The sequence below is a fragment of the Lampetra fluviatilis genome, chromosome 1 (assembly GCF_964198595.1).
Source record: "Lampetra fluviatilis chromosome 1, kcLamFluv1.1, whole genome shotgun sequence".
In the NCBI taxonomy this organism is placed as follows: Eukaryota; Metazoa; Chordata; class Hyperoartia; order Petromyzontiformes; family Petromyzontidae; genus Lampetra; species Lampetra fluviatilis.
This window is the reverse complement of record NC_136275.1, coordinates 38,428,461-38,442,173: the sequence shown is the minus strand read 5'-3', so window position 1 is coordinate 38,442,173 and position 13,713 is coordinate 38,428,461. Positions and strand designations below refer to the sequence as shown.

The window sequence follows — 13,713 nt, the reverse complement described above, 5'->3', positions numbered from 1 at the left end:
CGTGCGGATCGTTACCCCGACCACGGTAGGGCACGGAGGCCCGATGATCCCTCGATCGATCCCTAATCTTGAGGGTGCATTACGCCCGGCCTGTTCAATTCCAGTTTCTTGCATGACGATGAAAAAAAAAAGTTTACAAAAAAAACAACACCCGCACGGCGATAATATTTTTTTTTCCAGAGAGAGGCCGTCAATTGTAGGCCCGTGCGAGTTAATGGACCTCTGTGAGAGTGTGTGGGTCTCCGCGTAAGTCTACGCAAGACGTTGTGTGTTTATGCAGCGTCTAAGTCTAAATGCCTCTCGGCATCAGATTCTTTAATTTATGCTGGAAGAATCCGATGAGCTATGAAGCTCTTTTTCTACAGATGTCCAGTAGGGGCGGGTCAGAACATTCCAACAACTTAACAATACAAAAAACACGATAGGAGCGCAAAGTATAGGACCGGTAATAAAATCACTTAAAAAATATACAAATACAGCTAAACCATTTTTATGTTACCAGGCAAAGCCCACTGAGCTATGTAGCTTATTTTTCAGAGGCAACCTGACCGCAAATGATAGCTCAACGAAGTGGCTGATCACGTGGAAATTTCTAGCAGCCAAATTAATCTAAATAATGTAAACGCTGACATGGCTGTCCGCTGCGCCTCCGTTGCCCGGGATGTGGTGGAGGAACGTACCGGCCGGCATGAGGGGTCACTGCGCCCCTCCTCCTCCTCCCGTGGTGACCTGAACTGCCCCGACAACAACTTCTTGCGGTAGATGGAATGGACGCGGTAATGCACTTTAATTTGCTAAGTAACTGCTGAGGGACATGCAAAATGCAAAAAATTAGGTCGTCGTGACGGAGGAGGCTCTCTAATTTTCTTCTTAGGTTTTTTTCGGTAAAGTCACGTAGAAAGTAAAATAAAATAAAAACAAAAATCACGACGTTTCGGAGGCAACACAAGTCTCCGTCATCAGGTGGGACCGTCACAGCCAGATTAGCTTGATACAGCTAATCTGGCTGTGACGGTCCCACCTGATGACGGAGACTTGTGTTGCCTCCGAAACGTCGTGATTTTTGTTTTTATTTTATTTTACTTTCTACGTGACTTTACCAAAAAAACCTAAGAAGATGATTCCTTGCAGTCACGAAAGCTTCAAATCTAGGCTCTCTAATTCTTTGTTACATTTTTAAAAACAAAACAAAAATCTATATATTTCAGCGGAAATTGCCTCCCGCTAATGCCACCGCATCCTAGGGGGGGGGGTCACACGGGGAGTCACGCGTAGGCGCCGAGCGCTCGCGCGGTCGTGCAAACCTCCGCCGTGGAGCACGTGACCGACCCGCGTCGAGCGTCTCTTCGTCTCGGCGTCTGCAAGCAGCACCCCGAGCGCTCGTTAACGCGGCCGCCCCCCCCCCCCCCCCCCCCCCCTGTCGTGCGGGCGGGCGGTGCGCAAGGTACCTGGTGAAGTTCTTCTCCAAACTCTCGGAGCACCAGGACGAGAACAAGATGACGGCGAGCAACATGGCCATCGTGCTGGGGCCCAACATGCTGTGGTCGCCCAACGAAGCGTGAGTGGCAGACGCGGAAACGGCAGCGTCCGGCGCGAACTCACGGGCCCCGGGGTGAGGGCTGCCACTTACCCAGTTCCACGTGGGCAGCGGTAGGAGGGGAGACGGTGACGTCGGTGATGTATGTATCCGTGTTGAACTTCATTTTCTTGTGTCTTTCGGTAAAGTCACGTGGATAAGTACGTGACTTTACCGAAAGACCCAAGATTTATGTTGAACTTCTTTCGCACCGTACATAGCCAATCGTGCTCATTGGAGGTGCGGGGAAGGGACAACAACAAACTAAACACAAAAGCAGCTCGAAAAAAATGTGTTTGTTGATCTAGATGATTTACAAGTGCACAGCTGAAGTGGCTTTCTAATATCGCAGGGAAGAGCGTTCCAGACGGCCGCAGAAGCGGATCGGAAAGCGCCGTGTAATGCGGTCACCGTCTTTGTTCGATAGCTAGCCAAAAGCCGCTCCTGCGAGGATGACCGGAGTTCGCGTGGTGATGGTTTACGCTCCTGGACGAGATCAGCAAGGTATTGTGGTTCATCTGTCTCAAGCACTTTGTGTGTAATTAGTGTGACCTTTTAATGTATTCGTTCGGCGGTCATCGCCTAGCAGCGGTCGTCACCTGGCAGCAATGGACACCTTAGTTGCGCGACGCTAGTCAGGTGCTTCCTGTGATTTTCCAATGTTATTGCCACCGTATATGATTATGTTGGCAGTAGCAGGTGAGCGGTGGTTATCTATGATGTTTGGAATTCGAGGGTCAGGTAAAAGCTCAGGAATTGTGAAGGAAAAACAATTATTTTAGCGTGATAAAAGAAACACGCTAAAATAACTTGTAGTTGCGCGTGATGAACGACGCATTCGAATCGTCAAACATGACTGCGTGGGTTTTTACGGAAGTGCTGTACAGCTCTCTGATGCTTTCAAGGCGCTCCCAGCACATGGAGCCAAACGCTAATCGTTGTGGCGAGCAACACGCGGCACAACCTGACAACACATCGGAGAGCCGGGCATTCAAATGTTAGAGAGAAACCGATCGAGAGAGCGTGCGAAATTAACAAAGAAACCCCGGTCATGACGTGGCCTGGGAGAAGCCAAACACGGAGCGTGCGCAACAGCGGCGAGAGCCGCCACCCTGGAACAACATCCTGTGATATGCGGTCACGTGACCTCCTCCACGTGGCAATGTGACCCTCCCCTTACCGGCCGCGCGAACCCTCCACCCTCTGTAGCCGTACGACGTGAGCTTGTGGTCATGTGACCCCCCCCCCTCCCCCGTGTGCAGGAGCATGACGGACATGATGACGACGGTGTCGCTGCACACGGGCGGCATCATCGAGCCCATCATCCAGAACGCCAACTGGTTCTTCCCTGGAGGTCAGTGGCCTTCCTGAATGGTGGCTAGGAGATGTTATCTGCCTCGCCTGCTATGGAGGAGGTCGTGGGTTCGATCCCAGCCCTGACGCCTGCTGTATATTTGGAGTTGTGTGCGTGTGTCTCTCTCCCCACGGTCGCGTGGATTCTTCTCCGGGTCATCTGGTTTATTCCCTCCACATTTATAATCAACATCACGCGTTTCGAGTATTTGGCTGCTATACATTTCCACACGGTAAGCCACTTTGTTGACCTATCAGTTGTGATAGCCAGGTCGCTTCTGGAAAAACGATCTATATGGGCCTTGCCTGGTAAAATAAAAAAAAATGTTTAGTATCGTATATGATTGTTTGGTTGTTGTTGTTATTGATTCCAGAACTGGATTTTGGGGTGACGGCCAATAGCGGTGCGTCCAGCCCCACCCAGACGAACCACAATGCCAACCACGAGATTCCGGCCACCATCGCTGGGGCTACCACCCCAGTCGTGGGCTCCGTGGGCTCCGTGGGGTCCATGGGCTCCGTGGGCTCCGTGGGCTCCGGGGGACCTCCAGAGGGAGGAGGGGGCCCCGGGGGGGGTTCCCCCGAGACCGAGCTCAAGGAGCCGAGGCCTCACAGCATCGCCACCGACAACGTGTCCATGGAGTTCCGCAAGGACGGGTGAGCACAGAGAGCCGTAGACTCACACAGACACCCATAGACTCACACAGAGAGCCATGGACTCACTTGCACAGAGAGCCATAGACTCACACAGACACCCATAGACTCACACAGAGAGCCATGGACTCACTCGCACAGAGACCCATAGAATCACACAGACACCCATAGACTTACACAGAGAGCCATAGACTTACTCGCACAGAGAGCCATAGACTCACTCGCACAGAGAGCCATAGACTCACTCGCACAGAGAGCTATAGACTCACTCGCACAGAGAGCCATAGACTTACTCGCACAGAGAGCCATGGACTCACTCGCACAGAGAGCCACAGACTCACTCGCACAGAGAGCCATAGACTCACTCGCACAGAGAGCCATAGACTCACTCGCAAAGAGAGCCATGGACTCACTCGCACAGAGAGCCACAGACTCACTCGTACAGAGAGCCATTGACTCACTCGCACAGAGAGCCACAGACTCGTACACAGAAAGCCTTAGACTCGCACAGACAGCCTTAGACTTGCAGTGAGACCCATAGGCTCGCACAGAGCTGCAGGCTTAAATAGTCAGCCTTACTCAGCAACCACACAGGGTTCTCAGTGGAGCTCACTGCTCAGGGTTAGAAATACAAATCAAACCCTAAATGGATTTCACATGGATGGACTTCTGGATGCAATTCATATCACCTGTTCTGAGACTCTCCTAGGTAGACCCAGCCTAAAATGAGCACCCGGTGCAGTGCAAACATCAGCACTGGGGAGATAAAAGTGGTCGAGCGTGCGTCTGGCTGCACCAACTGGCTCATGCACCGTGCCGCTCTTAATAGGCGCTCGCTAACACCACTTCCCCCAGGACGTCGTTGTAGACTACATAGTCTACGCGCGTCCTGCTGTGCATGTGTGTGGAACAGTGGCACCGTGGGAGCGCAGGTGGCGGCGTCTGTCGGTCATCTCTGTCCGTTAACCCGTAACACCTGGGTCTATCCCATGACCTCGTATGCCGGTGAGCTTTAACATATCACGGCGCCTCGGAGTGCACCTAACCTGGCACCGGCACGGTGGTGTCCTCACCGTTGCATTGTGGCGACTGGCGGCTGTTGTTGTCGTGGTCGTCGCAGTCGCTGCTGCGCGTGTGTCCGTACTAACAACCTTACGGTGTCTCTTTAACCCCTTCAATGCTGCCTCAGCCTTCGGAAAATCCAAAGGTACTACAAGACACCTTAACCCTCCGCTGCCTGACACTCGGTAACGCGGCGGCAGGAGGGCTGTTGATAATTTCCCCCCCCACCACCACACCCACCCCCCTCCCCCGCCGGGGGAAATGAAACGTGAAATGTTTAGCAGAAAACAAAATAAAAATAAGGAGTGACCGCATCCAGCTGGTACGCTGGGCGGACAGATTTAGCGCGCCGCCAGTCCGCGTGAACGGAGGCCAAGCCCACGGGTGGACGTCCCGAGCGTTCCCGCGACCACGAGGTGTCTGGCACGACCTACTTTCGAATCGCTGTTGCAAATGTTATTCGTAAGCCACTGGAGCGCTGTGCGCTTTTAAGTCTCGATTGGAAACTAATTTCTTTGGAACTGCTTCTTTTGTTGTTGTCCCCCCCCCCGCACGTCTGATTAGCGCGGTTGGCTAAGTACGGTTGCGAAAGAAGTTCAACATGTATACCGTACATTGGCGTATGTGTTGGGATATTTTCTTGCTGTACATAGCCAACCGTGCTGATCGGAAGTGAAGCATCTGTTGGGATGTCTCGCAGAACAGTCGTGTGACCCTCCGTGTTATAGAGTGGCCCACGGAAGGGGATATGGCAGAGCTACCTCCGAGGCACTCTCTCGAGCAACCCTCTGGTCTGCAACGTAGAGGGCAGCTTTGTGCCACCCACTCTCCCACCGGGAGCAACGTTTGTCGCGTGATAATTAAAAGGATAGTTTGCCATCGATAACTGGATAAATTCCAGCTCTGAGAGTTAGAGGCTGAGTCTATCGACTCGCTAAACGTATTGTCCTTCCCCCCCCTCCCCCTGTATGTCTGATTATCGTGGTTGGCTACGTACGGTCGCGAAAGAAATCCATTGCAGGGTAGTGCCATTCAGACGAGCGCTAATCACACGGTGTGGCCGCTATGAAGACAGAGAGTCGCGCTTCTCCCTGCTAATGGGGGGGTGGTGGGGTGGGGAGGATGCAGCGCACGATCGTAGACATCTTCGTAGATTCCTTCCTTGGCCGATTGCTTCGCGCCGCCTGATCGGCCTCTCTCCGCACGCCTTCGAGTTTGAATGCGGCGTCACTTTTTGTTGTAAAAGCGTCCCGCGCGATGGCCCCGTTGCATTGGGGCGCGACGTTGCGGTTAGGGCCCAGCCGTAGCCACGTTCACCGCTCGTTGCAGTCGGTCCGCGGTTGTAATGGGGCTGTGAGTTACTAGGAGCTGTCAGCATCACAGGGGACGTTGAAAGGATCCCCTGGCGCCGTTCAAGATCGGTGGGGCACTGCGCGTTGGAATCGGGCTCCAAATTTGGCAAATTCGAAAAATGTATCCCCAACAACTTCATCGGTTGGGATGACACGCGGAGCAACAATTGCTCCTTACTGTGAGCTGACTGCAGACTTTATTAATGAGAGCCGTGCAATGTAAGAACGGCACAAACACCAAACGTGCTCGGTTACAATTATCCCCTTTTATTACTCTTGTTATGATTGCAACACCAGCGGCCGTGATGTCACTGTTGTGCACACCGACTAAATAAGAACTCTCTGCAGCGTTTGGGTTCCGTCCTCTTTTCAATGAGCAATACGGAAGTGCTCCCCTGCATTGGTGGCGCACAGCCAGGGATGGAAATGCCACATTTGAAACTTTTTTTTATTTTACCAGGCAAGGCCCACTGAGCTTTATAGCTCTTTTTCAGAAGTGACCTGGGCGCAAATGATAGCTCAACTAAGCGGCTTATGTGCAAATGTATAGCAGCCGAATACTCTAAACGCTTGTATATTCTAAATATGGTGTGAAAAACCGGAGAACCCGGAGAAACATGCATACGACCGCGGGGAGAGAGAGAACAAACTCCAAATATACAGCAGCAGGCGTCAGGGTCGGGATTGAACCCACAACCTCCTGTATACCAGGCGAGGTAGTTAACATCTCGTCACCTCGGATGCGCTTAATTTCCGCGGTGTGGGCCGGTCTCTAAATGGGGCGCCCGCGAGCGAGTTGACTCTGTGGCCGGCGTGCTCGCTCGCTCTCAAGCGACCGCGGTGGCTGTGGCGGGGCACTTCCGTGTTGATCTGCCTCCTCCTCACCCCCACCCCCGCAGCATGGGCGTGCGCGTCATGGACACGGACTGGATGGCGCGCCGTGGGGGCCCCATGGGCTCGGGGAGCTCGCTGTGCGGGGGGGGCGCGGGGCCCCCCGGCTTCTCGGGCAGCGTGCGCCGTGCGGCGTCCACGTCCGGCGGGGAGCAGTCGCCCGGCGCCGACGCCACCCCGCTGGAATCGCCGCTCAGCCCCGGGCCGCCGCTCCCCCCTGCCGCCGCCACCGCCGGCGCCGCGCCCCCCGCGCCCCCCGCGCCCCCACTGCCGCCCGTCCCTCCCGTGCCCCCCAGCACTCCTCCGGTCGCACCCGTGGTGGCGACCCCCTCCGCCGCCACGGTCGCCCCCGCCGCGCCCTCGGCCCCGACGCCGCCGGTCGTCCCGCGGCACCACGTGGAGGAGGCCGGGTGAGTGAGTGCATGACGTCGTGCCGGGGAGGGGAACGTGTGGGGGGTGGTGGGATGGGGGGGGGGGGCACCCGGGCGGCACCCGCAGCGTCCAGTCCAGCCGTTCTAAGTCTTCGCAATCCACTTTTTGCCGAATCTGAGAATCTACTTACAAATTGACTAAATCTGGAAGCCGCGTAGCAAAATGTCCCCCTACTGGTAGACTGATGCCCGCTTGCAGGGCGTTGCTCTGTTCACCTTGTGACACGCAGGGGCAGCTGCCACCGGGGTTGCCCTGCTGCAGGGTGCCTCCAGATGTACTGAATGGGAGGGGCGGCAAAAACGTTGGGCGACAATGGTGGACCGCATTTTCACGTGACGTCATCTTGAACCGAGGGCGTTAATGTTGACGGGGGGGGGAATCTTCACCGATCGGCGCGGTGAAATTGCTCGCACCGCTTTTGCGTTTGCCGTGCTCACGCAGTCAATCGCGGGCCGTTGCGTCCAAGGTGTTCACGGTTCCGGCCCGTGTCTGGCCATGCCCGCCTGTCAGCCCACTCGTTTCGCAGGTGCTCACTGCCCTGTCTCCTCCCTTGTTGTGTCTCACAGTGAGCACTGACTCACTGCCTTGTCTCCTCCCTTGTTGTGTCTAAGAGTGAGCAATGGCTTACTGCCCTGTCTCTTCCCTTGTTGTGTCTCACAGTGAGCACTGACTCACTGCCTTGTCTCCTCCCTTGTTGTGTCTAAGAGTGAGCACTGACTCACTGCCTTGTCTCCTCCCTTGTTGTGTCTAAGAGTGAGCAATGGCTCACTGCCCTGTCTCTTCCCTTGTTGTGTCTCACAGTGAGCACTGACTCACTGCCTTGTCTCCTCCCTTGTTGTGTCTAAGAGTGAGCACTGACTCACTGCCTTGTCTCCTCCCTTGTTGTGTCTAAGAGTGAGCAATGGCTTACTGCCCTGTCTCTTCCCTTGTTGTGTCTCACAGTGAGCACTGACTCACTGCCTTGTCTCCTCCCTTGTTGTGTCTAAGAGTGAGCACTGACTCACTGCCTTGTCTCCTCCCTTGTTGTGTCTAAGAGTGAGCAATGGCTCACTGCCCTGTCTCCTCCCTTGTTGTGTCTAAGAGTGAGCACTGACTCACTGCCTTGTCTCCTCCCTTGTTGTGTCTAAGAGTGAGCACTGACTCACTGCCTTGTCTCCTCCCTTGTTGTGTCTAAGAGTGAGCACTGGCTCACTGCCCTGTCTCCTCCCTTGTTGTGTCTAAGAGTGAGCACTGGCTCACTGCCTTGTCTCCTCCCTTGTTGTGTCTAAGAGTGAGCACTGGCTCACTGCCCTGTCTCCTCCCTTGTTGTGTCTTAACAGCGAGCACTGGCTCCAGTCCAGGCGGCTGGCTTTCCACTGCCCCCCTTCCTCCTCCTCTTCCTCCTTCTCCTCTTCCTCCCTGGAGGAGCGGCCCCCGCCCACCACGAGCTCATTCCACCCAACGAAGCCCCCCGTGGCCGACGGGCTGTTCGGGGGCTCCAGCACGCTGCCCACTTCGCCGCAGAAACGGGCGGCGCTGGGCCACTGTGCCCCACCGACGCTCCAGATCCACCACCACCAGCATCCGCAGCAGCCGCATCAGCAGCAGCCGCATCAGCAGCACCATCACCCCCTTCAGCATCATCTACAACATCACCCTCTCCAGCTGCAGCAGCAGCAACAACAGCAGCAGCAGCTGCATCAACAGCAGCACTATGACATAAACTACAACCCTCGGCCCACCTACATCGCGATTCCCAAGCAGCCGTCCCCGTCGGACACTCACGTGCCGGAGCCCGGCACGGCGCCGCCCGTTTACATGAAGACGCCGCTGCTGCTCACCAAGCGCGCCACCCTGGGCGGGCAGACGACGGGGACGCTGGGGCCCACGGGGGGCGGCTCCTCCTCCGGCCGCACCGTCGGCTGTGGCTGCGCCCGAGAGGCCAGGCCTGGTCTGTATAGGTAACGACGGCACGCCCGAGAGCCCCATCGCCCTGGTAAAACCGCCGCGGCGCCTTCCCGGTGCCGCGTCGCGTCTCCCCCGTGCCTCCCGTTGCGAGCGAGGATCCTCCCGGCGCGACGACCCAAATTCTGTCCTCCGTCGTCCTGAGCCCGAACCCTGTCCATGCGTGTGCGACCCTGCATGGCGCTAACCCCCTCCGTGCATGCCGGAGCGTAGCGTCGCGCCGGGATAGCATCACCGTCATCGCTGCCTCCTCCTCCGCATGCCCCTGGAGCCATCTCTCTCGCCAGCGCTCGCTCGCGGCCCAAGCATCGCGGACAGAACGCATCCAGGGTGCGGCTCGCCGGGCCGTCGGTGCGTGGCCACCGTGCTCCGGGGACATTGCTGGTCCATTCCCGCATGCGGCAGCCGCTCCCCGATGGATGAGCGGAGTTTGACGGCGTCCCGGCCCAGCGGATTAACTCGCCTGCTTCTTCCATCCCATCCTGCCTTTGTGTCCTCCGGACCCATATGCGCGCACGCACGCGCGTGTGTGCGTGTGCGTGCGTTCATCTCTGTGTACTAACTTCGCCATCTCCCATCTCTGACCTTCACCTTCTGAGCTCACGGCCTCACGATGGCCGTCGCTACCATTGCAGCGGCGCCTGCGGCTGAAACCCCCCTGTACTGCACCTGTACTACACCTGTACGTGTGCTTGCCGCTCGTAGTTTGTCCGCCCTCTCTAAGCGGAGGCCGCTGTTCCCTTCAGCACACTGAGGAGCTCGGGCAAGGACAGCGCCATGCAGAAGAGCTGCACGCTGCCAGCGCACGCGGGGTCCGGCCTCGCCCAGCTCAGCATCGGCGCCAACCAGACGCTGTCGGGCCCCAGTCCCGGCCTCGGCCGCAGAGGTACGGCCTCTGCCCCCCATGGGCGGACTCGCGCGACGGACGACGGGTTTCACGCAGCGATCCAAAACCTTGAGCCCACCGAAGGTCGATCGCCTCTTTCACTGCGAGGCCTTTGCCGTGGCAGCTGTGAATGAGCACGCGTTGATTAAAGTACGGGGTTGTCAGGGCTAACGTATACCCCTCTGGTAGCCGATTAGTACAGCTAAGATGCTTGCTTGCGGTCACGGACAAATGTCGTTTGTGGCGCATTTAGACGCGATAGGCCTCTCTCGTGGTGGCGGTCGCATTCAGCCCATAGGTAGGCCCCCCACTCAGGGCCATGAGATGGTGAAGGGACAGCACCACCAGCCCCCAGGTGCGGAAGCGATGCGCGGTGGTCATGGGTGGTGAAACGAATAAACGCCAAAGACCGATTGAAAGGGGATGGGGAAGACTTGGGGCGCCACGGTGGCGAGATGTTAACTAACTCGCCTGGTATACAGGAGGTCGTGGGTTCGATCTCGACCCTTAACACATGTTGTATATTTGGAGTTTGCATGTTCCTGTCTGTGTTTGTGTGGATTTTTCTCCGGGTCCTCCAGTTTTTCCCTCCACGTTTAGAATCAACATCACCATGCGTTTAGAGTATTTAGATTCTATACATTTCCACTTGATGATAACTCACTTCATTGGGCTATCATTTGGTGGCCAGGTCGCTTCTGAAAAAGAGCTACATAGCTCAGTGGACCTTGCCTGATAAAATAAAAATACTTTAATCGTTTAAAAAATAGTTTTAATGCCCCCCTTCTCTCATCTTCCAATCGCCTAAAAATTCCACGTTCCCGAACGTTGCCCCCTAAAGGAGTAATAGGGCAGTGAGACCATACACCTTCCATTTCCGCTGCTTGTCGTCCGCGGAACAACTGTAGCTCCCCGCCCCCCCTCTCTCCGAGTCGCTCGCGCTTTGACCCGGGCTCTTGTTTAATGAAAAAATATTTTTTTTTTAAATAGCAGTTTCATAAATGGCCACACGCTGCACACGCCTGCGCCACGTGTCGCCGCGCGCGCCACGTGTGGCCGGCGCGCGTTTGTATCCCCCGCGTGTGCCGACCGTGCCGTGTTGCGCCCTGCCGCCGCAGCCAGCAAGAAGCCGGCGCCGCCGCCACCGAAGCCGCCCGTCAAGCCGCCCTGTCTGCCGGCGGCGGAGCCGGGCAGCGAGCCGCCCTCCTCGTCCGGGTCGACGAGCCGCTCGTCCACGCCGCCCAGCACGCCCCCCACCAAGGCGGCGCACCCCACGCCCCCCGTACGTCGCGCCCGCGGGGGGGGGTAGGGGGTGGTGCGGGGTGCGGAGGATTGGGGCTTCACGCGACGTGGAGGCTGAACCCGGGATGACCCTGCGAGGGATTTGAGAGTGGACAGAACGGTCTTGACGTGTGGCGCAGTGCGAGCCCCGTGGCGACGGTGGCTAGGAGATGTTAACTGCATCGCCTGCTATGCAGAGATGGTCGTGGCTTTGATCCCAACCCTGACGCCTGCTGTATATTGGGAGTTTGCATGTCTCTCTCCCCGTGGTCGTGTGGATTTTTCCGTTTAGAATCACCATCACTCGTTCAGAGTATTTGGCTGCCATAAATGTCCACGTGATGAGCCACTTCGTTGAGCTATCATTTGTGCCCAGGTCGCTTCTGAAAAAGAGCCTTACCTGGTAAAATGAAAATTGTTTTGTTAATAATATAAGAATAGGTTTTAGCCGTTCTGGCACTAAAACAGTTGTGTTAAGATGTTAAAACTCCAAAAAAACACTTTTTGGAATGAATCCTATCTATAGTAACCACACGTACTTGTGGTGAACATGCAAAAAAAATTGTATGTAACACAATTTTTGTTCCTGGGTATTAAGTGTTATTTCGTAATTGCTTATGCCTAAAAAGTACAGAAGATGGCTATTATTCCCCACAAACTTTGTTTTTGTGACCAGGACAGTGATGTTTTGAAATTTACCTATTTTCAATGAGAAAACGGGCAAATTTGTGTCTTTTCGTTCACATAAAGTCTGAAACAAACGACATATGAATGAAAATTAACATGTATTTATACTAAAGTAATAAAAAAATTACTGCAAAAGTACGTGTTGTTAATGCAGACAGGATTCCTTACAAAAGGTTTAAATTTGGTGTTTTAACATCTTAACACCTCCTGTTTTATTGCCAGAAAGGGGTAAAACCAATTCTTATATTTTGATGCGCCAACTCGTTCTCTCGTGCGTTCCCTTCGCGTCGGCAGAAACCGCCGCCGCTGTCCCCCGCCGACCCCGACGGGGAGAGCTCCGGGCGGATGACCCTGAGCCGCCCGACCCCGCGACCCCGCCAGCGGCCCTCCGTGCCACCGCCCCCGCAGCCCCCGGGCCTGCACCCCGGCTCGACCACGGCGCCGCAGGACTTTAAGAGCCCGACGACGCCGGGCTCCGAGCAGCCCATCCTCAACCACAGGCCCAGCATGTCCACCAGTGAGTGGCGGCACCTCCGCACGACCGCCTGTGTACGCCGTAGTCTCCGCTTTGCCTCGAGGGCACTACCTGCCGTACACGTCAGCTGTCTCAGCACTACCGCCAGATGTTCGCTACCAGCCGACCACAGAGAAGTGTCTGCACTACCGAGTGTTCGTAGCCTTCTCAGCACTTACTTCTGGGGTTGCCACCGATGCTGCTTTTCTCAGGATCCTCTGGGTTTTTTTTATATTTGTGCTGGAAGATTTGTAAATCTTCCCGGGACATTAAAGGTCCCGGGTTTTGTCAGTTGCTTAACACTGCACGGCTCAAGACACATGTAGCACTCTCCTCTTCCAGTATTGTGAGATATTGTTCTTCTTCCCGTCATATGTCTCAGTTGTTTGTATTTTTGGAGGTGGCAACCCCAACAGCTACCCATGCACAGTTACCATTTTTCCTACCACAAGCAAACGTTGCCATTTGCACTCCCTCCCACACATACACACAGCCACCTGCACTACCACCCATACACACAGCCATCTGCACTACCACCAGAGCTGACCGTGTGCAGGCCGTGCTCTGAGCACTGCGGGGCCCGCATGTGCCGGTGGTGATGACGCGTCTCGCCACAAGGTTGCGCCGTGTACATGCGGGCGCCGTGCGGGCTTACAAACTACTGCGCTGATTCCCCATGGCCGCCTGCTGGATCTTGCGAAGGCTCGTTTCATCTCCAACCTTTGGCCATGCACGAGCTCATTTTTCCCCGTGCAACTTTCCAACATGCCCCACCCCCCCTCTCGTCGTCGACCGTCAGCTCTCATCTCGACGGTGGATGCCTTGAAATTTCCCTTCCGTCGCGGTTTGTGCGCATGGCAATTCATCGCGGAGCTTGCGATCGGCTGCACAAAAGCGTGTGAACGTTGAGCTGCCAACGCTGCGACTCCTGGGTTTGAATCCTGGCAAGCAGCTGGGTTAACACTGGGGGTATGAAAGCACGTTGAACTTCTTTCGCACCGTACGGAGCCAACCGTGCTAATCGGAGGTGCGGGGGAAGGACAATAAGTTTAGTGAGTCCATGGACTCGGCCTCTGCCACC

At 55.8% G+C, this 13,713-nt stretch overlaps 1 protein-coding gene across 5 annotated transcripts in view; it reads left to right on the top strand.

Annotated features, from left to right (window-relative positions):
- Positions 1-13,713, top strand: part of LOC144935552 (uncharacterized) — an 86,689-nt gene that overhangs the window by 70,303 nt on the left and 2,673 nt on the right. For 3 of the 5 annotated variants that reach the window (XM_078862319.1, XM_078862337.1, XM_078862347.1), the window contains 9 exons: positions 1,445-1,558; positions 2,839-2,930; positions 3,304-3,586; positions 4,773-4,790; positions 6,897-7,298; positions 8,640-9,260; positions 10,011-10,150; positions 11,269-11,432; positions 12,413-12,635. In XM_078862319.1, coding sequence (XP_078718445.1) covers positions 1,445-1,558; positions 2,839-2,930; positions 3,304-3,586; positions 4,773-4,790; positions 6,897-7,298; positions 8,640-9,260; positions 10,011-10,150; positions 11,269-11,432; positions 12,413-12,635 — 2,057 coding nt within the window. The remainder of the gene's footprint in view (positions 1-1,444; positions 1,559-2,838; positions 2,931-3,303; positions 3,587-4,772; positions 4,791-6,896; positions 7,299-8,639; positions 9,261-10,010; positions 10,151-11,268; positions 11,433-12,412; positions 12,636-13,713) is intronic. The other 2 variants (XM_078862356.1, XM_078862328.1) reach the window with 1 other exon arrangement.